At 38.4% G+C, this 25,243-nt stretch overlaps 1 protein-coding gene across 1 annotated transcript in view; it reads right to left on the bottom strand.

The window, feature by feature from the left end:
* Positions 1–2,957: 2,957 nt before the first annotated feature.
* The window catches only part of LOC150102105 (transmembrane reductase CYB561D2-like), a 60,020-nt gene continuing 37,734 nt past the window's right edge, over positions 2,958–25,243 (bottom strand). The window contains exons 3-4 of the mRNA XM_090399974.1: positions 3,159–3,260; positions 2,958–3,056 (exon numbers count right to left, since the gene is read on the bottom strand). Of these exons, the coding sequence (XP_090256100.1) occupies positions 2,958–3,056; positions 3,159–3,260 (201 nt within the window). The remainder of the gene's footprint in view (positions 3,057–3,158; positions 3,261–25,243) is intronic.

Genomic DNA, 25,243 nt, shown 5'->3' on the forward strand with positions numbered 1-25,243 from the left:
TTATTCCCGTATTTTCAATACTTTTCTTACAAGTATTGTTACAATTCATATTTACTTTTGTGTGTTGCAGTCTTTTTTTACTATTTTGCATTATTAATTTACTTTTATATTATTCGACATTTCTTATTTATAATCTTATTGTTTTTCATACTAAAGTTACCTTTACAACAGAATTCTATTTGTTTTTATTATAGCTCTGACAAATATTGGAATTTGAATATTATTGAAAAAATAACCATGGATCCTTGTGGTTTTAATATTATGCTAATATTAAAGAACAAGAGTCATCTAAGAACAGACCAAAACGGAAGTACCATGAAAGTTATTTGATAATAAATTTAGCTTAATCCTTTATCCAAGTGTGAGCAAACAAAGTTTGCGCCTGAAAGTATCTTCAGGACTGGGGTAAGGTGGTACAACAGAATTTTCAACAGAAAGGTTCAACAAAAAAGGTTCAACAGAAAGTTATTTGAATTATGGGTTTACGTGTATTGGCAATACACATGCTCCTGATACAATGTGTGTTTTATGTAATAAAATACTAGTAAACAGTTCTTTGGCTCCAGCTAAACTTCGTAGGCACTTCGAAACAAAACACACTAATTACAAAGGAAAAGATATGCATTTCTTTAAGAGACGACGTGACTCGCTTGAAAAATCTAAACTTCAAATGGCTACAATTGCTACAACTGAAAATGCAACAGAGGCGTCTTTTTGCGTGAGTTACCACATTGCACTTCATGGTGAAGCTCATACAATTGGTGAGACGCTCATTAAGCCTTGTGTGAAAGACATTGTATCATGCATGTTAAACGAGCAGTTTGCTAGAAAAATAGATGCAGAACAATTATCAAATGATACTGTTTCACGTCACATCAAAGATCTTTCTGCTGACATAGAAAAAGAGCTAATTCATCGATTTAGACTTTGCAGTGAATATTCATTGCAAATGGATGAATCTACAGATGTCACAGGACTCGCTATATTACTGGTGTTTGTTCGTTACATATTTGATAAAAGTATTGAAGAAGATTTACTCATGTGCGAATATCTACAAGAAAACACTTCCGGAGAAGATATATTCAACTGTATTAATAATTATATTACAAAACAGGAAATCGATTGGGAGAAGTGTATTGATATTTGTACAGATGGTGCTCAAGGCAATGGTAGGAAAGATGAAGGGAGTTGTAACATGTATCCTGCAAGTAGCTACAAGAGCCACCAAAAGTCATTGTGTTTTGCATAGACAAGCACTAGTAAGAAAAAGAATTCCTACATATTTAAAAACTATTTTGGATGAAGCCGTAAAAATGATCAACTATGTAAAATCTCGACCACTTCAATCCAGATTAATTAAAATTTTGTGCGATGAAATAGGTAGTGCACATAACGCACTTTTATTACACACTGAAGTGAGATGGCTATCCAGAGGAAAAGCATTATTGAGGCTTTTTGAACTTCATAGTGAGTTAATGGTCTTCTTGATGTCACATAATTTAGGACAAAATTTTATTGAATTATTAAGAAATTCTTCATGGTTGATGAGTCTTGTATATCAGGCAGATATATTTACAAAGTGCAATGAAATTAACTTATCATTACAAGGAAAGAATATTACACTTTTTAATACAAGAGATAAAATTGCATCTTTTGGTAGGAAATTGCAATTCTGGATTTCTACAGTTGAACAGAATAATTTTGATTGTTTTCCCACCTTGCATGAATTTTTGACTGAAATAAATTCTCAAGTAAATGAAGAAGTATCTAACGTAATTTTAGAACACTTGCATGACTTGCAATCAACCCTTTTGCAATATTTTCCAAAATCCAGTGTGAACAATTCCTGGGTTCTGAATCCATTTACAGTGACAGCTAAGCCAGCAGGCTTCAGCGCAAGTGACTATGAAAATCTAATTGACTTAATTAGTGACTCTGATTTAAAACAAAAATACAAGGAACTGCCAATAAATGATTTCTGGACAAATTTAACAGAAGAGTACCCCAGCGTGTCAAAACTAGCTATTCTTGTTTTACTTCCTTATACAACGACATATCTATGCGAGGCAGGATTTTCATATTATGCTGCAACCAAATCAAAGCCCAGAAACAGACTCAATGCTACACCAAATATGAGAATTCAACTTTCTAATATTGTGCCTGATATCAAAAGAATTTGTAATTCAAAGACCCAAAAACATCGGAGTCATTAAGAATTTAATTTGCAATATTACGTTTTACTATTTTTATGTGTTTTGTTTTTACTAATTAACCCCCCACCCCCCCCCCCCCCCACCCCCCCCCCCCCCCACCCCCCCCCCCCCCCACCCCCCCCCCCCCCCACCCCCCCCCCCCCCCACCCCCCCCCCCCCCCACCCCCCCCCCCCCCCACCCCCCCCCCCCCCCACCCCCCCCCCCCCCCACCCCCCCCCCCCCCCACCCCCCCCCCCCCCCACCCCCCCCCCCCCCCACCCCCCCCCCCCCCCACCCCCCCCCCCCCCCACCCCCCCCCCCCCCCACCCCCCCCCCCCCCCACCCCCCCCCCCCCCCACCCCCCCCCCCCCCCACCCCCCCCCCCCCCCACCCCCCCCCCCCCCCACCCCCCCCCCCCCCCACCCCCCCCCCCCCCCACCCCCCCCCCCCCCCACCCCCCCCCCCCCCCACCCCCCCCCCCCCCCACCCCCCCCCCCCCCCACCCCCCCCCCCCCCCACCCCCCCCCCCCCCCACCCCCCCCCCCCCCCACCCCCCCCCCCCCCCACCCCCCCCCCCCCAGCTGGAAAAATTAGATATGACAATGCTTTCTTGACCATGCTATCTTCTCTGATGAGATCAGACAGAAAATCAAGAGTAGGGTCTCTCAATTCATCTTCCATGTTCTCTTATGTAGTATTCTAAGGCCATATGACAGGATGCCTCTGTGTGATGTTATTCCTCTAACTTACTTTTATTTATTTATTCATTTTTTATGAGAGTGGTACATCAAGAACTTTGTGTACCAAACACAGATGAAGAAAGTGTTTGTTATTAGTAGTAATTCTGCTGGATATGGTGTGCTCTATACATAAAGTAATAAAGAGATAACATTAAAAAATATAAATAAATTGATCAAATAAAAAAAAAAAACAATAATAATATAAAACAGACAAAGAATACTTGCCTGACAAATCCAATGTAATGTTATTTTGGAAGATTTTTGCCATTTTTGGCATATGGACCAAGGAGAAAATACTAAAATAGCTTCATACAATACAAGACCATACTAGTAGAAGGGAGAAAAGAAGAAAAAATCACTCTTAACATGCATTCACATCAGCTTAATTTTATTGTCATGATACAATCTATATTGAATCAATTTCAAATCTGCATACAGTTCTTGAAATTAAAAATATATACTTTTTTGTTTTAAATGCTAATCTAATCCATGAAAAGTTGAAAACCTAAAGTAAGTTAGTATTGGAAAATTAGCTCAGAGTAAGAAAATCTTGTGGTAGGCTTATATGTTGACTGTTCATAACAGTATTTATAAATAATGATACTTATTTATTACTAAGCAGACAAAACATTAATTACAATTTTGTATGTATTAACAAAGACCAGATCTGAGGATAGTCTTTGTAACCACCACTTACAGACTATATAGAAAATTGGCATCCCTTATCTACTTCCCCAAAGGCCAGCCACAGATCTTAGACCTGACAGGTGCTTATCAAGCACCTTGCAGTTGAAAAAGTCTAATTCTAGCCAAACATGCAGGACAGCCAACATTGGAACGGCCAAACACAAGAACTACACCAGTTCCACAACTATGGCCACTCAGGACTTCCTAACCATGCTTTGGCCATCACAGAATACAGTGGAAAAAAGGCCACCTTAACCACATCACCATAGCAAATATAGATATGAGAGACTATTCCTAAAATCTGTCTCAACTTTGAGGAACTATCCAAATCTCAATAAACTTGATTGGATGAAATTGCATCAAATTTGGTATGGACTCATCCTCAGATTTTCAGCCCAACAATCAAGAACACCATTCAAAAACCCATCAGAGGGCACTATTTAGGACTTCAGGGTCCCCTTTTGTTGACTTGCTTCAGCCTCACTTACCTAGTGCAGTGCCTGTGTGTGTCCAAATCAGTTTGTACATTGTTCCCTGATAATGGCAATTTGACTTAGCCAAAATATTAATTAGATTTATTGTAATTAATATTTCGTTTACATTGTTTCCTTAATAACTATGTTTATTATTACAGGTTTATTAATATATTAATTGTTTATTATTACAGGTCGGAAAATTTAGCTTTTCTTTTACGAACATTGTAGTTTTTAAATTAGTACAGCGACAGACAAGAAAGCACATGATTTCGCATGTTGGCGACCAATTCGTATATCCTTCATTTCTTTTTCCCCTTCAGTATGAATCGACTATTCTTGGCAGAAAGCCAAGTGGAGCTCTACAAAGTGTGGGTGTACTATAGTAAGAAAATCTGAAAACTCAAATTTAGATACCAAAAACGGTATCTTTTCAAGACACTTACTGTAATTAGCAGAACAAAAGTGCTGCACTAGACGACAAAAATCATACACCTAAGAAACATTTTGCAATCACTCATGTCACAGGGATTCAAACTCACTGCCTGCAAAGTAGAGATGCTATCCATTCAGGCACTGCCAATATGATAAAGGAAAGGAATGCCAATTAAAAATATTTTACCTCATCTTCCATCTTGACATGTTAAGTTCCATGGCCTGCATTTGCCAAGTCATTTGGCTTCAGAGACAGCCTGGTTGGCCAAGTGGTTAATGTATCTGTTCTTCAATTAACAACTTGCAAGTTTGAATCTCCCTGTAGGCATTGATGTTCTGATTATCTGTAGGTGGTAGATGAATTTCATCTTCCAGTGTAAGACCACCTCCTTGCTTATTGGATGCCTGAAGTGGTTTGCAAAAAAGTTCCATATTTGGCCTCTAGAGCAATGTTTGTGGATTATGTACAACAATAAAAAAAAAACTAGAAAAATACCATATCTCAGCATCGATGACATTTGAAATTTAAAACAGTTGCTGAAACAAGGGATTATCTTATTCTTTGGGTGCAGAAAGTTTCTTCACTTGACTGCAAATTAAATTAAACTTGTCAAGAAATTATATTATTGATCCAAGTGTAAGCAAACAAATTTGCTTACAACAAACAAATAAACAAATTTGCAAGCAAGTAAAAAAACTTTCTACATCTATCTCTAATCCAGAGAATTTTAATAATAAGGTGATATACCATTTGGCTACTTACATATGGAATATATATAAACTCTGCATTAATTCAATTTTGGTACCTTTTCTGAGTCTGGCTTCCACTGATGATGCCTCAATAAAGGTTAAAAGATGGTGTAAACTAAAGATAGTATAAATGTAACAAACAACAAACAATTTTACCAAATTGTTTGTTTGCATCTTCCCATACAATCGTTTTGTATGGAAAGTTTATTATTATTGTTATTAACATCATCATCTGACCTCCATGGAATCAGAGACTCAATCGTGGGGGGCCACATACTATTGCACACAACACTTATCCAACTATGCCTTAATTGATTCAATGTGTCTAGATTAACAACACATTCAGGCAATGCATTCCAATCACCAACCACTCTCCACACAAAGAACCTGCTCCTCACACCTTCCTTATACAGTTTCCAGTGCTGGCCTCTTGTTCTATCCCCTCCTCTCCCATTCTATAGAAAATCTCTTCCATGTCAACCTGATAAACAACCCCCCCCCCCGACTAGCTTATATGTCACAATCATATCCCCCCCCTCCTCCTCCTATTCATGAGGATTTGCAACTTTACATTCTCTCAACTGTCTCTCATACTTCCCATTCCAAACACCACTGACCACCTTTATGAATCTTCCTCTGGACCTTTTCAACATATCCTCATCACCATGAAACCCCAGTGACCAAATCTGTACATAATAATCCATATGAGGCCTGATCAAGGCCTTATACAATGGCATCATAACCTTTCTACTTCTGTATGTCAGGGTCCTCTGCATCATTGTCATTATCTGATATGACACTTTCACAACCTGTACAATGTGGCTCAGGTCCTTGTCCACCATAAATCCTAGATCTCTCATCTCCTTTACTTCCTTTAAAGTTTCCTCACCAAATGTATGCTTTTCCATCCCATCGTTGCTTACCAAATCTCAAAACCCTTTCACTTTGCAACACTGAACTGAGAGTTCCATTTACTTGCTCATTCATGCAATCTATTTAAGTCCTCCTGTCTGGTCATAACATCTGCTTGACTCTACATTGCTCTCCACAATTTTGCATCATCTGCAAACAGCTGCATATCACTAGTTACACCCATCCCAATAACATACAAATTGAACATACAATAGTCCCAAACTTGACCCCTGTGGTACATCGCTAGTGACTTTTCCCTTTTCAGCATAGTGCATTACCATACACAACTTTCTGATACCTATCTGATAGCCAGTCACTAATCTAACTCAGAAGTCTGTTATCCAATCCCATTTGTTTCATTTTATTTACCAGCTTGTCATGTGGCAGTCCTATCAAAAGGTTGTGCAAAATCCAAGTACACCACTGTATATGCATCTCCTGTTTAAGATATTTGTCACCTTGTTATGGTACCTAAGTAAATTAGCAAAACATGACCTCCCCTTAACAAACCCATGCCGATAATCACAGAGAATACTGCAGTTATCAACCCATTTCTGTATCCTACCTGTCACCAATCTCTCCAGTACCTTCACCACAACTCCAGATATATAGACTTGCCTATAATTTGAAGCTACAGCCTTTATCACCACCTTTACGCAGTGGAACAATTTTACTTTCCTTACACTCTCTTGAAACCTGTGCTGATGCAAGACTTTTATTAAACAGGTATGCCAATGCCACTGCCAGTTCCCTGGAACATTCCCTTAAGATGCATGGTGATATGTCATCAAATCCTATCACCGTATTGACATCAAGTTTATTTATTTCTTCAAATATCTCCTGCTCACTCACAATTAAGCCATCCTGTCCTATGTGCTCTACACTTAGGTTCCTCATGATTCCACACTGATCAGAATGAAACACTTATAAATTGATCACACTGAATAATGTTTTCTGCAGCAGTTACCATTCTACCACTTTCATCCATTAGCATCATCTTATTATGATCATTCCTCCTTCTACTTGCTGCATATCTAAAAACTCTCTGGGGTTTTTCTTTTGTCTGATTTCCCAATTTCTGCTCATACTGCACTTTTGTTTTCCTTACTAACTGAGTCACTCTCCTGGCTTGTTCTTTACATGCATGTAACTGATTATTACCATTATTCATTTTGTACTGCCTCCAAATCCCCTTCTTTTTCCAGATTTCATGCTTAAGCTCCTCATTTATCAATTTTACACCTGCCCTGCCTATTCAGTCTTTTGGCCTTTGGAATACACTCATACATTAATGCTGTTATGTATTTCTATGTCAGTTTCCAAGCAGCATTTATTTCCTTACTGCTCAACTCCTCATTCCATGCTACAGCTCCAAGCTATCTCCTAAGCTTGTCATAATCACCAGCCTCATAGTTTCACATATATCCTTTCCTCAAAAAAGTGTATACAAATAGCCACAACCCAGGTGATCACTTCATGATCACACTCACCAACTGGAAGAATGTGTGAAACCCCACTCACAATTACATCCTCTGATGAAATGATCAGATCTAAAACTCTTCAATCCTTGCATGCTCTCCTTTTCATGCTGCTTAAGATAGTCAACTTTCTACAGTTTTTTCAACAGTTTGTTGCGTGGCAGTCTATCACAAGCTTTTGCTAAATCCAAGTACAGTAATGTATAGGGTGTCCCAAAATTCACGCAAGATTTAAATTTAGCGTCATTTGTGCGGAAAAGTGTTGCCAACAAGAAAAAAAAGACAGCGTGACAGCTGACAGTTCAGGGTTATTAAAAATGGAGCACTACACAAAAGAACAACGCATTTTCATTGTTAAGCAATATTTTAAAAATAATGAAGGTTTGGCAGCAACAGTTCGCGATTTTCATACAAAATATGGTCGGAATAGTGATTTAACTTCATCAACTGTGAAAAGATTAATTAAAAAATTCAAGGAAACTGGATCAATTAGTGATCTTATACACTCTGGCCGTCCTTCAACAAGTTGTTCAACAGAAAACATCGAAGCAGTTCATGAGCGTGTTGCTGAGAGTCCAGGAACATCAATTCGGCACTGTGGTCTTGAATTGGGCATTTCAAGAAGCTCTCTAACGGCGTATTCTCACGAAAGATTTGCATCTTTATGCTTACAAAGTTAAATTGACTCAAGAACTGAAGCCTACTGACCACACACAGCGAAGAGAGTTTGTTGAATGGATTATGGAACAACAAGTGGATGCTTATTTTTCGAACAAAATCATCTTCAGCGATGAGGCTCATTTTCATCTTGATGGCTTCGTTAATCGACAAAATTGTCGCATTTGGGGTTCAGAAAATCCACGAGTGATTGTTGAGAAACAAATGCATCCACAACGTATCACTCTTTGGTGCGGATTTTGGGCTGGAGGCATCATTGGGCCATTCTTCTTTGAAAATGCGGCTGGTAAGGCAATAACAGTTAATGGTGCTCGCTATCGCGACATGATAATCCAGTTTTTTGTGCCTAAATTGCAAGATATGGATGTGGATGACATGTGGTTTCAACAAGATGTGTGGCACATGCCATACAGCCCGAGAAAACAATTCAATTACTGCATGAGTCATTTCCTGGTCATGTAATTCCCGTTTTGGTGATCAGAATTGGCCGCCCAGATCATGTGACTTAACGCCGTTGGACTTTTTTCTTTGGGGTTTTTTTGAAGTCTAAGGTTTATGCCAACAAGCCCACGACCACCCACGCTTTTGAAGGAAGAAATTGAGCGCTGTATCAATGAAATTCAGCCACAATTTATGCAAAACGGGGTCATGGAAAATTTCGACAAAAGAGTGCGTATGTGCCAGCCAAAGCCCTTGGAGGCCATTTACCCGATCATGCTATTCCATCGCATAACCCTATCCTGTATACTTTATGAATCAATATGAAATTACAATTTTTAATAAAAAATTGTAATTTCTTGATTATGTTTTCTATCAAAATTACTTCTTGCGTGAATTTTTGGGTCACCCTGTATATGCATCTCCCCTGTCCAAGGTATTTGCCACCTTGTTATAGTACATAAGTAAGTTAGTAAAACATGATCTCCCTTTAACAAACCCATGCTAATATCATTCATAAATTACAGTAAAGAAAATACTTTAGGCAACTGTTATGCCAACATTATATTAAAGTAAAAGAATGTATCCTTGATTGGGGTGAAAGCAACCCTGTGAACTTCCAAAATGAAGTTTTGTTTGTTTTCCCAATAATAATAATAAAGACCTCATATCTTCTTTGTTTACTTTATATAATGTTGAGCTCAACAGTCTAGACCAAATCTCACTTCTTGGACTTACTCTTACTCCCAACCTTTCCTGGCACAATCATATCACTGCTATAGCATCAACAGCTTTCAAAAAAATTAGCATCCTTTTTCAGTCAAGATGCTACTTCTCTGCCAAACAGTTACTTGCTCTTTTCAAATCCCAAATCCAACCAACAATGGAATACTGCTCTCATGTATGGGATGTGCACCTAAGAGCTCTATAAAAATTCTTGATGCTGTTCAGAAAAGGGTAGTCTGGCTAATAAATGACACTTCTCTTACAGACTCTCTTCAGCCACTATCCCATAGAACAGGGTTTCTCATACTGCGTTCCGCAGAAGGTGAATAGGTGTTCCGCGAGAAGTTCTGGAATTTGTTATTTTAGTTTTCTAAGCATTTTTCATGAATAAATATTTTATAGTAAAAATATTCTGAGGAGAATAATATTCGTGAATATGTCGAAAAACTAAGACCCAGAAAACCTAATAACATCTGTGTATCGTTAATTTTCATACATCGAAATCCTTTCAACATTTGGGAAAGGGAATGCCGCTGTTTATGACGGGTCATAAAAATTGCCTGCAAGCCCATTACAACAATTTGTGTCATATCCTCCGTTCTCAAAACCGAAGGAAATGACATCTGTGTAGCAAATGTCAGTGACCGAGCAGCATATTCTTAAACATGGAAATATTCATAAATTATCATTAATTTTCACACATTGAAATCTTTCAACAATTGGGAAAGAGAATACTACCATTTATGACCGATCATAAAAATTGCCTGCAAGCCGATTGCAACGATGGGCAGCGTGTTCTCAAAACTGAATGAAATAACATCTGTGTTGCAAATGTGAGTGATCAATCAGCAAGGAAGTATAAAGAAAATTTTTTTCCACTGAAATTGAAGATCAATGTAGTCTGTATCTTCTTCTTCTTCTGCAGCTTCTCCCACTTAAGTGGGGTCACTGTTTGTTATGAGTCTCCTCGACACCTTCCTGTCTTGGGCTGTCACCACATCCAAGTTCTTCATCTTCAAGTCCTCTTCTACCAGCTCCCTCCATCTCTTCTTTGGCCGCCCACGCTTCTGCCTTCCTTGCACATCCATCTGCATGACCCTTCTTCCCACATATTTGTCCTCCCTCCTCATCATCACATGACCAAAACATCTCAACATTGCCAACTGTATTTTCGCTCCTAAGTTCGTAACTTTCACTGTTCCCCTGACATAGTCATTTCTCAGACGATTGTTTTCTGGTCACACCGCACATCCACCTAAGCATTCTCATCTCTGCTACTTCCATCCTGCTGATGTTATTTTTCCTCAAGGCCACAATTTCTATAGCATATGTCATAGCTGGCCTCACTACTGTCCTATAAATTTTGCCTTTCAGATTGATCGGCACCCTCTTATCGCATAACACTCCAGCCATCTCCCTCCAGTTCCTCCAACCCGTTTGTATTCTGCATCCCACTTCCTTCTCAGCTCCTCCATCTTCTTCCACTGTTGAACCTAAGTATCTAAAGTCTCTCACCTTCCTGATGACATTTCCTTCCAGCTCCAGATCTATCTCCTGGCCACCGCCCACTGCACAACACATATACTCTGTCTTACTTCTGCTCTGTCTCATACCTCTCTCTTCCAGTACTTTTCTCCATCTTTCCAGTTTAGTTTCCGCTTCTTCTCTTGAATCTACACACAGCAAGATGTCATCTGCATACAACATTGTCCAAGGTGCATCTTCTCTCACCTCCTCTGTTACCACCTCCATCACAATATTAAACAGAAACGGACTTAATGCTGTCCCTTGATGCAAGCCAACTGTTACTTGAAAACTTTCTGTCTGTCCCAAACAGGTCCGAACACTTGTCTTCACATTTCTGTACATTTCCTGCACCAACCTGACATATTTCTACAGCACCTTCTTCTCCCTCAGACACCTCCAGACTTCTTGCCTTGGCACTCTATCGTATGCTTTCTCCAGATCAATAAATACCAGATGTAGCTCCCTTTGTTTCTCTCGATATTTTTCCATCATCTGTTGTAACCCAAAGATAGCATCTGTTGTTGATCTACCAGGCATGAAGCCAAATTGTTCCTTTGCAATCTCCACCTCCTCCCTCAATCTACCATCAAGAACCCTTTCTAGGATCTTCATTGTGTGGAACATCAACTTTATTCCTCTGTAATTTTTACAGTCTTGTGCATCCCCTTTACCCTTGTAGATGGGAACAAGAGTACTCTCCCTCCATTCCTCGGGTATATTTTCCTGTTGGCAAACTTTCATGAACAGGTCCCACAGCAGGTCAATTCCCTCTTCCCCTTCCATGCCTCCACTGGAATTCTGTCGGGGCCCACCGCTTTTCCATTCCTCATCCTCTTCATGGCCTCCGTCACTTCCATTCTACTGATGTTCTGCACCATCCCCTCAGAAGGCTGCTCATCTCCTCTGTGAGTCCTTGCATTTTCCTCATTCAAAAGTCCCTCAAAGTATATTTTCCATCTGTTTCTTATGTCCGCATCCCTCCATAACCGGCGTAAGTCTGTGACGGCAAAAAATAGAATGTACGTAAACGTCAATAAAATGAAGGAGCGAGTGCTGTATGGGGATTCGCTATTAAGAGGCGTAATAATTGAGAGTTTAACGAAGTCGTACCAGCCGGGTGCGAACATAAAGGACGTCAGCGAATCTATTCGACTGCAAAAACAGAGGGTGAAAGAGATGATAAGGAACGAATGATTTGAAAGAGGACAAAATGGAAATGATAGAGGATGTGAGGGAGTTGTTTGAGGTAGCAAAAGAGAAGAGTGAGAGAGTTAGGATGGTGAGTATCTTACCGCGGTATGACAGCGAAGTGTTTAGAAGGAGGGCCATAATTGCCAATGACTTTATGCGTGGGTTATGCATGGAGAGTGGTGTGGAATTTGTGGATGTGTGGAATGAGTTCGATGGGCGAAAGGACTTATATAAGATGGATGGGTTACATTTGAATGGAGTTGGTGTACGGAGACTTGAAAGAGTGTTGATGAATGATGTGGAAGTGGATGTACAGACTCAGGGAAACTAGATTTATTAAGAGGGGGGGGAGTAGATATGCAGACTTTAGGGGGGGCAGTTAAGTGTATGAATGAGTATATTACGCCCGGGCGAGTACGACGGACAACAAATCAGAATGGGATAATTAGTATAAGGAATCAAAGTAGGGATGGGACAAATGGGCTTCTGCAATTCATGTACACTAATGCCAGGAGTATTAGGAACAAGAAGGAAGAGTTTTTGGCCATGGTTGGCACTTCCAGGCCACAGGTAGTCGGTATTAGTGAAACATGGCTGACAGAAGATGATAAAGCTAGTGGGATTGAATGCGATGGGTATAGCGTGTTCAGGAGTGACAGGGTGAATAAAAAGGGGGGAGGAGTGTTATTGATGATAGCTGATAAGCTTCAGCCAAGGAGTATAGAAGTTGAACTGCAGGATGGGGAAAAAAGCACATTTGAGGCTGTTTGGTGTGAGATACAATCTCGCAGAACAAAATATACAATTGGGTGCTGCTATAGACCGGGTGATGGAGTGGATGGTGGGAATAGTATGCATAAGCAAATAGAAGAAATGAATGGAAGGAGGGTAATTATTATGGGTGATTTCAATTATGGTAACATTGACTGGAAAGAGGAGAGGGCACATGGGAGGAAGGAATTGGATTTTATGCAGTTATTAAGGGACAACTATCTACGGCAACATGTATTGGAAAATACCAGGGGGCAGAGAGTGCTGGACCTAGTAATTGCAACTGAGAATGTAGCTGTAACGAACATGACCATGTTGCCACCAATTGGTGAGAGTGACCATAAGGTCATGACTTGGGAGGTGGCTAAAGGAGTCGAATTTACAATTAAGACAGGGTATATGTGAAATTACCGGGCTAGTAAGTATGACAAGCTTAGGTGTGTGCTTGGCTCAATGCCATGGCATGTAAAACTGCAAGGGCTGGATGTTGATAGTGCATGGGAGGTGGTTAAGAACTGTTTGCAGGAGGCAATGGTTGACTGTATACCAAGAGTCCGAATAATAAATCAGGTAGGGGTTAAATGGATGAATAACACTATTAAGCTTGAGCTGCAAAAAAAGAAACAATTGTGGAGGGAATTTAAGGAGAAGGGTGACCATCAGGTGCATGAACAGTATAAAGCTCAGGCCAGGATGGTAACAAGGGTGGTAAGAAAAGCAAAAGCAGATTACGAAAGGAAATTGGCCATGCAGGCTAAAGAGAATCCCAAACAGTTTTTTCAATATGTTGCAAGTAAAAGGAAAAATGCTCATGGTAGAATGATCTTAAAAAATGCTGAGGGTAGGGAGGTAACTGAATCAGTCGATGTTGTGGAATTACTGAGCGAGCACTTTGCAAGAGTATATCATCCAGGTGGTGGCTTTGCGGAAATGGAGGAACCAACAGCTTATACTGGAATTGTGATGAATGAGGTAGAGGTAACTAGTCTATTACAGAACCTCAATGTCAATACATCTGTGGGATTGGATGGTATACCAGCTCGTGTCGTACGTGAAGCGGCCAAAGAATTGTCAGTGCCCTTGACCATTATGTTTAATTTGAGCCTCAGGACTGGGTCAGTCCCAAGGGGGTGGAAAGAGGGGAAAATAGTTCCACTGCACAAAGGTGGTTCCAAGGCTGCTGTTGAAAATTACCGGCCAATCAGCATAACAGGAATCATTATCAAGGTCTTAGAGAAAATAGTCAAGAGGAAAATACAAGATTGGATAGAAGAAAATGGGATACTGTATCGGGGACAGCATGGTTTTGTGAAGGGTAGGTCATGCCTCAGTAACTTGCTCACGTATTATAACACAGTGACGGCTGAACTGGATAAGGGTAATGGGTTTACAGTGATTCTGCTGGACCTTGCTAAGGCCTTTGACAGGATACCACATGGAATTCTAATCAGTAAATTGCAGCATATGGGAATGGACATAGGGTTGGTGAGATGGATAGGAGGGTGGTTGACGGAGAGATATCAGAGAGTGGTTTACTCAGGAGTAGAGTCCACTAGACGGCCTGTGACTAGTGGTGTACCACAAGGATCTGTTCTTGGACCACTGCTGTTTAATTTGTTCATAAATGATATAGGAAAGGATCTGAGAGGAACAGTTCATTTGTTTGCGGATGATGCGAAGTTGGGTAGGGCAATAGTGAATGCAGATGACGTCAAAATTTTGCAGGATGATTTGGATAGATTGGAGGTCTGGGCTAGGGAGAATGGATGTCAATTTAATGTGGCAAAATGTAAGGTTATGCATTTTGGGGTGAAAAGATGGGAGGCAGTTTACTGCATTGGTGGAACCGTGCTCCAGGAAATTGATGAGGCACGAGATTTAGGAGTGTTGGTGGATAAGGAATTGAAATTTAGGGGACACATTGCAAAAGTGGCCAAATCAGCTCATCAAATCACTTGGTTGCTGAAGAATACGTTGACAAGCAGAGACAAGCAGGTTATTGTTCCTCTGTATCGAGCCTTGATAAGACCTCATCTCGACTACTGTGCTCAGATTTGGTCACCTAGGTTTCTTCTTGATGGGGAGGAGGTGGAGAGGATCCAGAGGCGAGTGACCAAGATGATAGCAGGTCTGTGGAATGAACCGTATGAGAACAGGTTGAGGATTTGTGGGTTGCAAAAATTGGTTGATAGGCGGAGGAGGGGAGATATGATTGAGACATTCAAATTACTGAAGGGTTTCTATAAAATTAATTCAGAAGATATTTTTGAGAACAGGGCTGGTTGTGGGAGGACTAGGGGACATCCATGGAAACTGGGCAAAAGTGTGGTTAGTAAAGGTGTTAGAGCTGGGTTCTTTACTTTTAGAGTAGTGAATGAGTGGAATGCGCTCCCTGAGTCTGTGGTGGATGCTGTGACAGTGAATGAGTTTAAGGCGAGGTATGATAGATACTGTATGAATGTCGAATAGTTGTGATGAAAATGATTTGGGGCCTCCCTCGATGAGTCTAATGACTCCCTGGAGTTGCCCGTAATAATAATAATAATAATAATAATAATAATACTCTTCCTTCAGCATCTTTGATCTGCCTCACATGTAAGATGTCCTTAGCTGCTTTATTTCTACATTTCGCTAGTTGGTAAATTTTTCTCTGTCCTCCTGTAGTCTGTATCCGGTTCTCAAATCTATTACTACTGAATATTTTCTTCACAAGTTCGTATTGCAGTGTGTAAGTGCTTGTTCTGAAACCGGAGTGCCATGATTTTTTTAAAAGCAATAGGAATACAGAGTTAAAATCTAATATGAATAAGAGACAAGGCACTTTGTTTAATTTGGTATTAAGAAATCTCTTATTGAAGGCGTTTATGACGGAGCAGATAGTGAGTCATCCACCTCAAGCCTACAAAGATCTCCAGGATGTACAAAAGGAGGGGAAAAACTACCAGTACACAGGAGAAAAAGTCTGCATTCACTCGTAAGTACTTATAATAATATTATAAATATATCTGGTGATCAGAATGGGATATGTCAATGAAAATCAGCACAAATTAATTTAATGATGTTTGCCTGAAGAAACTACAACATGCTACAAGATTTCATTAGTCCAGTGATTGATAACTAATTTAAATGTAATTTATATTTGTCAACATGCCACATCCTATACATAAGTGTACTAATACTCTTTATGATTATGCCATAATTAATTATTAATACTTATGTTAATGTATGAACTTTAAAAAATTTTGGAAAGTATTTACGAGTAAATTTGTTGGACCGGGCCCTCGGAAAAAAAGAAATCAGCTAACGCCTTTTTATTCCCGTATTTTCAATACTTTTCTTACAAGTATTGTTACAATTCATATTTACTTTTGTGTGTTGCAGTCTTTTTTTACTATTTTGCATTATTAATTTACTTTTATATTATTCGACATTTCTTATTTATAATCTTATTGTTTTTCATACTAAAGTTACCTTTACAACAGAATTCTATTTGTTTTTATTATAGCTCTGACAAATATTGGAATTTGAATATTATTGAAAAAATAACCATGGATCCTTGTGGTTTTAATATTATGCTAATATTAAAGAACAAGAGTCATCTAAGAACAGACCAAAACGGAAGTACCATGAAAGTTATTTGATAATAAATTTAGCTTAATCCTTTATCCAAGTGTGAGCAAACAAAGTTTGCGCCTGAAAGTATCTTCAGGACTGGGGTAAGGTGGTACAACAGAATTTTCAACAGAAAGGTTCAACAAAAAAGGTTCAACAGAAAGTTATTTGAATTATGGGTTTACGTGTATTGGCAATACACATGCTCCTGATACAATGTGTGTTTTATGTAATAAAATACTAGTAAACAGTTCTTTGGCTCCAGCTAAACTTCGTAGGCACTTCGAAACAAAACACACTAATTACAAAGGAAAAGATATGCATTTCTTTAAGAGACGACGTGACTCGCTTGAAAAATCTAAACTTCAAATGGCTACAATTGCTACAACTGAAAATGCAACAGAGGCGTCTTTTTGCGTGAGTTACCACATTGCACTTCATGGTGAAGCTCATACAATTGGTGAGACGCTCATTAAGCCTTGTGTGAAAGACATTGTATCATGCATGTTAAACGAGCAGTTTGCTAGAAAAATAGATGCAGAACAATTATCAAATGATACTGTTTCACGTCACATCAAAGATCTTTCTGCTGACATAGAAAAAGAGCTAATTCATCGATTTAGACTTTGCAGTGAATATTCATTGCAAATGGATGAATCTACAGATGTCACAGGACTCGCTATATTACTGGTGTTTGTTCGTTACATATTTGATAAAAGTATTGAAGAAGATTTACTCATGTGCGAATATCTACAAGAAAACACTTCCGGAGAAGATATATTCAACTGTATTAATAATTATATTACAAAACAGGAAATCGATTGGGAGAAGTGTATTGATATTTGTACAGATGGTGCTCAAGGCAATGGTAGGAAAGATGAAGGGAGTTGTAACATGTATCCTGCAAGTAGCTACAAGAGCCACCAAAAGTCATTGTGTTTTGCATAGACAAGCACTAGTAAGAAAAAGAATTCCTACATATTTAAAAACTATTTTGGATGAAGCCGTAAAAATGATCAACTATGTAAAATCTCGACCACTTCAATCCAGATTAATTAAAATTTTGTGCGATGAAATAGGTAGTGCACATAACGCACTTTTATTACACACTGAAGTGAGATGGCTATCCAGAGGAAAAGCATTATTGAGGCTTTTTGAACTTCATAGTGAGTTAATGGTCTTCTTGATGTCACATAATTTAGGACAAAATTTTATTGAATTATTAAGAAATTCTTCATGGTTGATGAGTCTTGTATATCAGGCAGATATATTTACAAAGTGCAATGAAATTAACTTATCATTACAAGGAAAGAATATTACACTTTTTAATACAAGAGATAAAATTGCATCTTTTGGTAGGAAATTGCAATTCTGGATTTCTACAGTTGAACAGAATAATTTTGATTGTTTTCCCACCTTGCATGAATTTTTGACTGAAATAAATTCTCAAGTAAATGAAGAAGTATCTAACGTAATTTTAGAACACTTGCATGACTTGCAATCAACCCTTTTGCAATATTTTCCAAAATCCAGTGTGAACAATTCCTGGGTTCTGAATCCATTTACAGTGACAGCTAAGCCAGCAGGCTTCAGCGCAAGTGACTATGAAAATCTAATTGACTTAATTAGTGACTCTGATTTAAAACAAAAATACAAGGAACTGCCAATAAATGATTTCTGGACAAATTTAACAGAAGAGTACCCCAGCGTGTCAAAACTAGCTATTCTTGTTTTACTTCCTTATACAACGACATATCTATGCGAGGCAGGATTTTCATATTATGCTGCAACCAAATCAAAGCCCAGAAACAGACTCAATGCTACACCAAATATGAGAATTCAACTTTCTAATATTGTGCCTGATATCAAAAGAATTTGTAATTCAAAGACCCAAAAACATCGGAGTCATTAAGAATTTAATTTGCAATATTACGTTTTACTATTTTTATGTGTTTTGTTTTTACTAATTAACATTTGACAATAAATGATCGTTTTTTCTTAACGTGTAGATTTATTCATTTATTTTATTTATAATTTACCTACCCTATAAAACCAGCACACAGGTTTTATAGGGTAAAAGTCTGCATTCACTCATAAGTATTTATAATAATATTATAAATTTTTGGTGATCAGAATGGGATATGTCAATGAAAATCAGCACAAATTAATTTAATGATGGTTTAATTGATGTTTAATTAATAATTAATTAAACATTAATTATCAACTATTAATTAACAATAAAATGAGGTAACTTACCAATTAATTATTAATTAATACATTACAAAATAACCAAGGTGTTCCGTGAACATTTCAGGATTTGTGAATTGTTCCGTCGTAGAAAAAGTTTGAGAAACCCTGCCACAGAAGATCGATTTCTGCATTCTCTCTTCTAGAGAAATGCATGAAGCATTTCCAAAGGACTACAATCTTCAACAGTTCAAGAAGAATATTAACATAATAAATTTAGTTTAGTCCTTTATCCAAGTGTGTGCAAACAAAGTTTGCACCTGAAAGTATCTTCAGGACTGGGGTAAAGTGGTACAACACCGGCGACTCCTTGCAAAAGTGGAGCAAGCTACCAACACTCCTATCTCGGTATCTCCCATAATGCAAAACATCTCCTTGCGGACATGTATAATGTTATGCATTAAGGGAAGGACCACTACCCACCACCTTTGCAAGGAGTCGCCCGGTGTTGTACCACTTTACCCCAGTCCTGAAGATACTTTCAGGTGCAGACTTTGTTTGCACACACTGGGTTAAAGGATTAAACTAAATTTATTATAGTCTGACCAAGTGAAAAATAAACTTTCAAGAATGTTAACAGATTGCTGTATTACTGACCCAGTCCTCACACAGCATCTGTTTGCTCATCTGCCTTTTTTTTTTTTTTTGTGTGTGTGGGATATATATATATATATAAAATGTGTAAGAAGCGGTCAGTGGTAAGTGTAAAATTTGTGATCATCTTAGGTGGTGAGTACAGCACAAAATAAACGTTTTGGAAAGAGATTATGAGGGTTGTGTTATATGCCCAGTAGTTACCTTGTGTGCCAGCACATACAGTTAATAAAAATAAGTAGTCTGCTAATGCCTTTTATTTTGTTAGATTGTGATAGAGTGGAAATTTATGTATTCCTATCTTATCACAGTCTAACATGCTTTTCCAAACAAAAGAATGAGATAAATACGATAAATTGCCTCTAAGTGTAGAATAAGTATTATGTATATATAAATCAAGTGTGTTCTGTTATGAAAAGGTTAAATAAGTATATATTTTGTGCCATTCACGAATGTGGTTAATTTAATATGGAAAGTGTAAAACATTAGCAGAGCCTTATAAAATATGTATAAAAGAATTATAAAATGTAAGCACAAATTCAACAGTTGGGGGGAGTTAAGTCCAAAGGTTATGGAGTCGTAAAGCGAGGAAGCGGCTCGCCCCAAGTAAACAACGTGACGTCAGCGTACATGCGATAAGCAGGGCAGAGAATGGAAGCCATGCCGTAGTAGCACATGTGAGTTGGCTGGACATCGAAAAGGATGAGAATCGCCGAGAAGGAAAGAGGGAAATATAAGGGTCATGCAACCCTGTAACATGGCTTTTTGTCCCTGGATCTCCTGTGTGTTCGTCCCTCGTGGTGGTGTGGGGTGCGAGTGCCCTCGATGTCGGATGGCTCCCGATAGGCAGCTACGGTCTTGGCGGCCATATTCTCCGCGAAAAGAAACAAGTCTGGCTGTCCACAGAAAGCCAGTTTCCTGTGAACCTATGAAGCACTAAAGAACCGAAAGGGGAAGATAAGTAAACTTTTGTGTTTAACAGAATATGTGCCATGTTAATATGTTATGGAAAAGGAACATTAATGATATAGGATAAGACTGTATTGCTATCAGTTTAGAGGGATATTGAATTTAATCTTACTATCTGTCGTTGTGTTTAAGTTCGCTTTTATATTGAATGAAGTTAAGGATATGTTAGAGTAAAGAATTGGTATAATATAAAGAGATTGTGAAAGATATGAATGTTATCTTGTGAAGTCTGACAGAGCTACGGAGTTTTAGATTGATTGTGATAATAGTACATGACTAATGCATTAGCGAAGGTTAATATAATTCATACTTTAGGAAGCTACTGTATAATATTTTATAAGTGTAATAGTAGGGTTTGAATTTTATATACCTTGTCTGAAACTCCCTTAAGATGGGATTTTAATTTATGTTATTATGTGTATCAACTTTTGAGTATAATAAACCTTGCTTTTGATTCTAACAAAGACTTTCTGTGATTTCTGGAATCCGATGCACCGCTTATAAAATATTAATCTGAACCTATGTGGGATATTAGAAAAGGGTTTATTTTGGCCACGTCTGCAAAGTTAATAGGTATCATTAAGTACTGTCCTGAGATTACCTCTTGGTTGTTAATATTAATAATCTAATAGCGCTAAGTGGTGCAGCGAAACAAATAAATTTCTTGGCGTTTTACGAGAGGTAAATCTCAGACACTCTGATACTCTGGTACTGCCTCGTTCTCGAGGAAATTCCATTGTCCCTCAGAGGCACCACGTGCTACCCGATAGAGTGTATTATGGAGACATAGCATAAAAGGTTAAAATAGTTGTGATAAGCAAATCGGCGACACAACATAAATGGTGGTAGGATATTGGTAGAATAAGGTTAAGATAGAAGAAGGTTTGGGTTAGAAAAGATTGAATAAAATACAACCATTGTACAATAAAAAACTAGAATTCGATACAACAATTTCCTATAGGAAGTAGGCAAGGTTCCCTTGCCTACTTGCAGTGTTTCTAGTGTGTGGGCTTCTTGTTTAAGTTTATTCGCAAAATCATACTATCAGTTACTTATAGTAACTAGTGAAGGAAAGATGGCAGCGGCTTTGTCTTTGCAGGAATTTAATTTTGATTTCAGTCATTCGTGAAATGTGAGATGTGCTATATGTATTCATTTCATTGCATAAATAAATTATGGATATTTAAGGCAGATGAAAGGAGAATGTGTGTGTGAAGTGCGATCTGAATGAGGACTTGATGAGTGGTAATGTACCAGTAACTGAAAGTGTTAGTAGTGAGAATGCCATGAGAATGAGTGCTCGTTTGACAAAGAGAGACACTATAAAACAGTACTGAAAAATTGGTAAAACAGTTTTGAAAAAGTGAATGAGTGATCTGATGGCAAACAAGCATGTATGGCTGGTGATAAAATTGAGAGAGAGTGAATGAGAGCAAAAAAAATAATGCAAGTTTTGAAAGCTGAGTTGGTTAAGATGAAACGGATGCAGAGAGAAATGAAGAGAATTGGAGATATGTATGGAAGAGTGAAGAATATGAAAACGAATGACGTCAGTATGAAAGACCATCGAGTGGTGTTGTATGGGGATTCAATTATTACAGATGTGTGGTAAGCGAGAAGATGCACAAAGTTTGTTTTCTTGGAAGTAAGATGAATAGAGTGATTGTGGCATTGGATATCAGAAGTAAGTGAGCAAAAAGAGTTGGTACAGGGACAAATGACTTGACTGAGAACAAGGAACACATAACATTGGATATCAGGAGGGTTGTTGAGAGAGAAAAAGATAATAGTGTGAAAGGAAAAGTAGTCAGTGTGTTGCCCAAGTATGACAATGATGAAATGAGGCGGAGAGAGAAGATTGTGAAGAAGTGAAGAGAGAAGAAGAAGAGTGCAGTTTGTTAATGTGTGGAATGAGTTTTAAGGATGAATTAAATTGTATAAGAGTGATGGACTGCATTTGAATGGTTTTGGTATGAGTCATTTGGGGAAACTACTGCTAGAAGGTACAGAAATGAGTGCAGAGAATGAATCTGATGAAGTAAAAAGCGATGTGAAAGAGGAGAAATTCAAGTTGCAGTTACGAATGAAAAAGTGGGTAGCAGAGGTATAGAGAATGAGAGAACAAATGTACAAGACAAACAGGGAGGATCAAGGTGGACAGGGAAACAGGATAATTCTCATCCTCCAAGAGGTTAAGAATGCATGTGTAGACAAAAAGGGAAATGGATGACCTGGGATCAAGGAAAACAGTTAGATGTGAAGAAGGTTCTAAGATAAATAATGAAGAAAAGAAATGGCTCAAGTTAAGTATGGAGAAGTCACATCTAATAAGTGGCATCAGTGACACTTGTTATAGATCCAGGAATGAGCTGCTACGTTTGTATAAAAATGCTGGAAGTGTAAGAAATAAGGGAAATGAAATGGGTATATTCATAGAGTATGTTCACCTAAAAATTGTTGGAATAAGTGAGACATAGTTGGATGAGGATAAAATCTTGACAGGAATAGAGATGGAAGAGCATGATATATTTTCTGAGGATAGAAAGGGTCAAAAAGAAAGGGAAAGTGCTATTGATGATGGAAAAGAAGTTATGTACATACAAGGTAGAGATGCAAGAGGAAAATAATGGTTTTGAGGCAGTATGGTGTGACATAAAGATGAATAGAATGAAATACTTAGTCAGGTCTATAACAACATTCAGATGTTGTTATAGACCTGGTAATGTGAATGGTAGTGACCATGAAATGTATAATCAAATTAGCCAAGCAAATAAGAAAAGGGTGTCATTATGGATGATTTTAATTATGGCAATACAGACTGGGATGATGAGATAGCAACTGGAAGTAAAGAAAATGAGTTTCTTGACTTTTTGAGGGACAACTACCTCAGGCAGTATGTAACAGAGAGTACACAAGAATTGAGGGGCTTGGATTTGATCATCTCATTAGAGGACATTATTATAAATATAAAGTATCAAATCAACCTCCAGTTGGTGAGAGTGACCATGAAGTGATTACCTGGGTGATTGCCAGCAGTGTGAAGACCTCTGTGAGTTCCACATATACCCTTTCCTCTGTGAGGAAAGGGTATATGTGGAACTACAAGGCTGGTGATTATGAGAAGCTCAAGAGACAGCTTGCAGGTGTGGCATGGAATGAGAAGTTGGCTGGAAAGGAGATCAAACCAGCTTGTGTGATATTCAAAGAACTATCTAGTAGAAGAAATGTCTAAATGTATTCCAACAGTCAGAAGGTTAAATAAGGTAGGTGTGAAATGGATGAATGAAAAATAAGATCAATTTCATGCAGAATTACAAAGAAGAGACAAGGATGGTGATTCGGATAGTAAGGGTAGCAAAAGTGAAGTATGAGCAGCAGTTAGCAAATTAAGCCAGAAAAAGAATTCTAGAGAGTTCTTCCAATATGTAGCCAGCAAAAAAAAAGAATGATTATGAAAGGATGGCATTGATTGGAAAAAAATGGTATAAGAAAAACTGCTACAGAAGATATAGTTGAGATATTTAATGAGCAGCTCATGAAGCTCTTTCATTTTTTTGAATGTGGCATCATGAAGAGCTTGAAAGCAGTTGATGATGAGGAGGAGAGACTGGCTGTAAATGAGCAAGAAGTATATGGAGAACTGAGCAAACGTGATGTTAAAAGGCTGAGACTTGATAATGTCACCAGGTATTTTGAAGGAATGTGCCAGGGAGTTGGTATCTGCCTTGACATATTTGTTAATATGAGTCTGGCATTGGGTCAAATTCCAAAGGAGTGGAAGGAAGGCAAGATTGTGCTGCTTCATGAGGGAGGTGACAGAACTCAAGCATTAAATTATAGGCCTATATGTGCATCAGTTGTTGTCATGGTTAAAGTGTTGGAGAGGCTGGTCAGAACCAGGATCCAGAATTGGGTAGACAATAGTGGTATTATCTTTGATGGATAGCATGGATTTGCTAAAGGGACGTCATGTTTTAGTAATCTACTTACTTATTAGAATAACGTGACAGCTTTATTATGCAAAGGAAATGGATACACAGTAGTATACTTAGATTTTGCAACGGCTTTTAACATATTACTGCATGATAGTCAAAGTAGAGCAGATGGGGTTGGATATTAGACTGGATCAATGGATTGGAGATTGGCTATCTGATAGGTATCAGCAAGTTGTGTATGGAGGAGCAATATACCAGAAGAGAGAAAATTACTAGTGGTGGTGTGCCTCAGGGGTCTGTTTTAGGGCCATTGTTTTTTAATCTGTATGTTAATAATATTGGGGAAGATTTGGATGGGGATATTCAGTTATTTGCATATGATGCCAAGTTAGGACGAACCATAAGGAATAGATCAGATGTTCTGGCCATATAAGAAGACTTGAATAGATTGAGTGAATGAGCATAGGAGTGGGGGATACCAGTTCAATGTGGCAAAATGTAAGGTTCTAAAATTTGGGAAACAAAGATGGAATGTAGAATTTACGCTTTGAGGGGATATACTGTTGGAGGAAATAAGAGATCTTGGAGTGATGGTGGATAAGAATCTAAAATTTAGAGGACACATTGCCAAAATTGTGAAGACAATACAACAAATTCTGGGAATGATGCCAAGGACACTGACTTGTAGAAGTAAGGAGATTCTTATTCCATTGTATAAGACTTTGATTAGGTCACACATAGACTACTGTGCACAGAGTTGGTAACCTGGTTTTCAAAAGGATCAAGAGATGTTGGAAAAGGTTGGAAGGTGACCAAGGTAGTTTATGATCTCTGGAATGTTGTATATGAAGAAGGTTGAGAAGATTCAATTTACAGAGTCTAGGGAA

The sequence above is a fragment of the Typopeltis vanoorti genome, chromosome 11 (assembly GCF_054136105.1).
Source record: "Typopeltis vanoorti isolate ZY-2024b chromosome 11, IOZ_Tvanoo_1.0, whole genome shotgun sequence".
Taxonomy (NCBI): domain Eukaryota; kingdom Metazoa; phylum Arthropoda; class Arachnida; order Uropygi; family Thelyphonidae; genus Typopeltis; species Typopeltis vanoorti.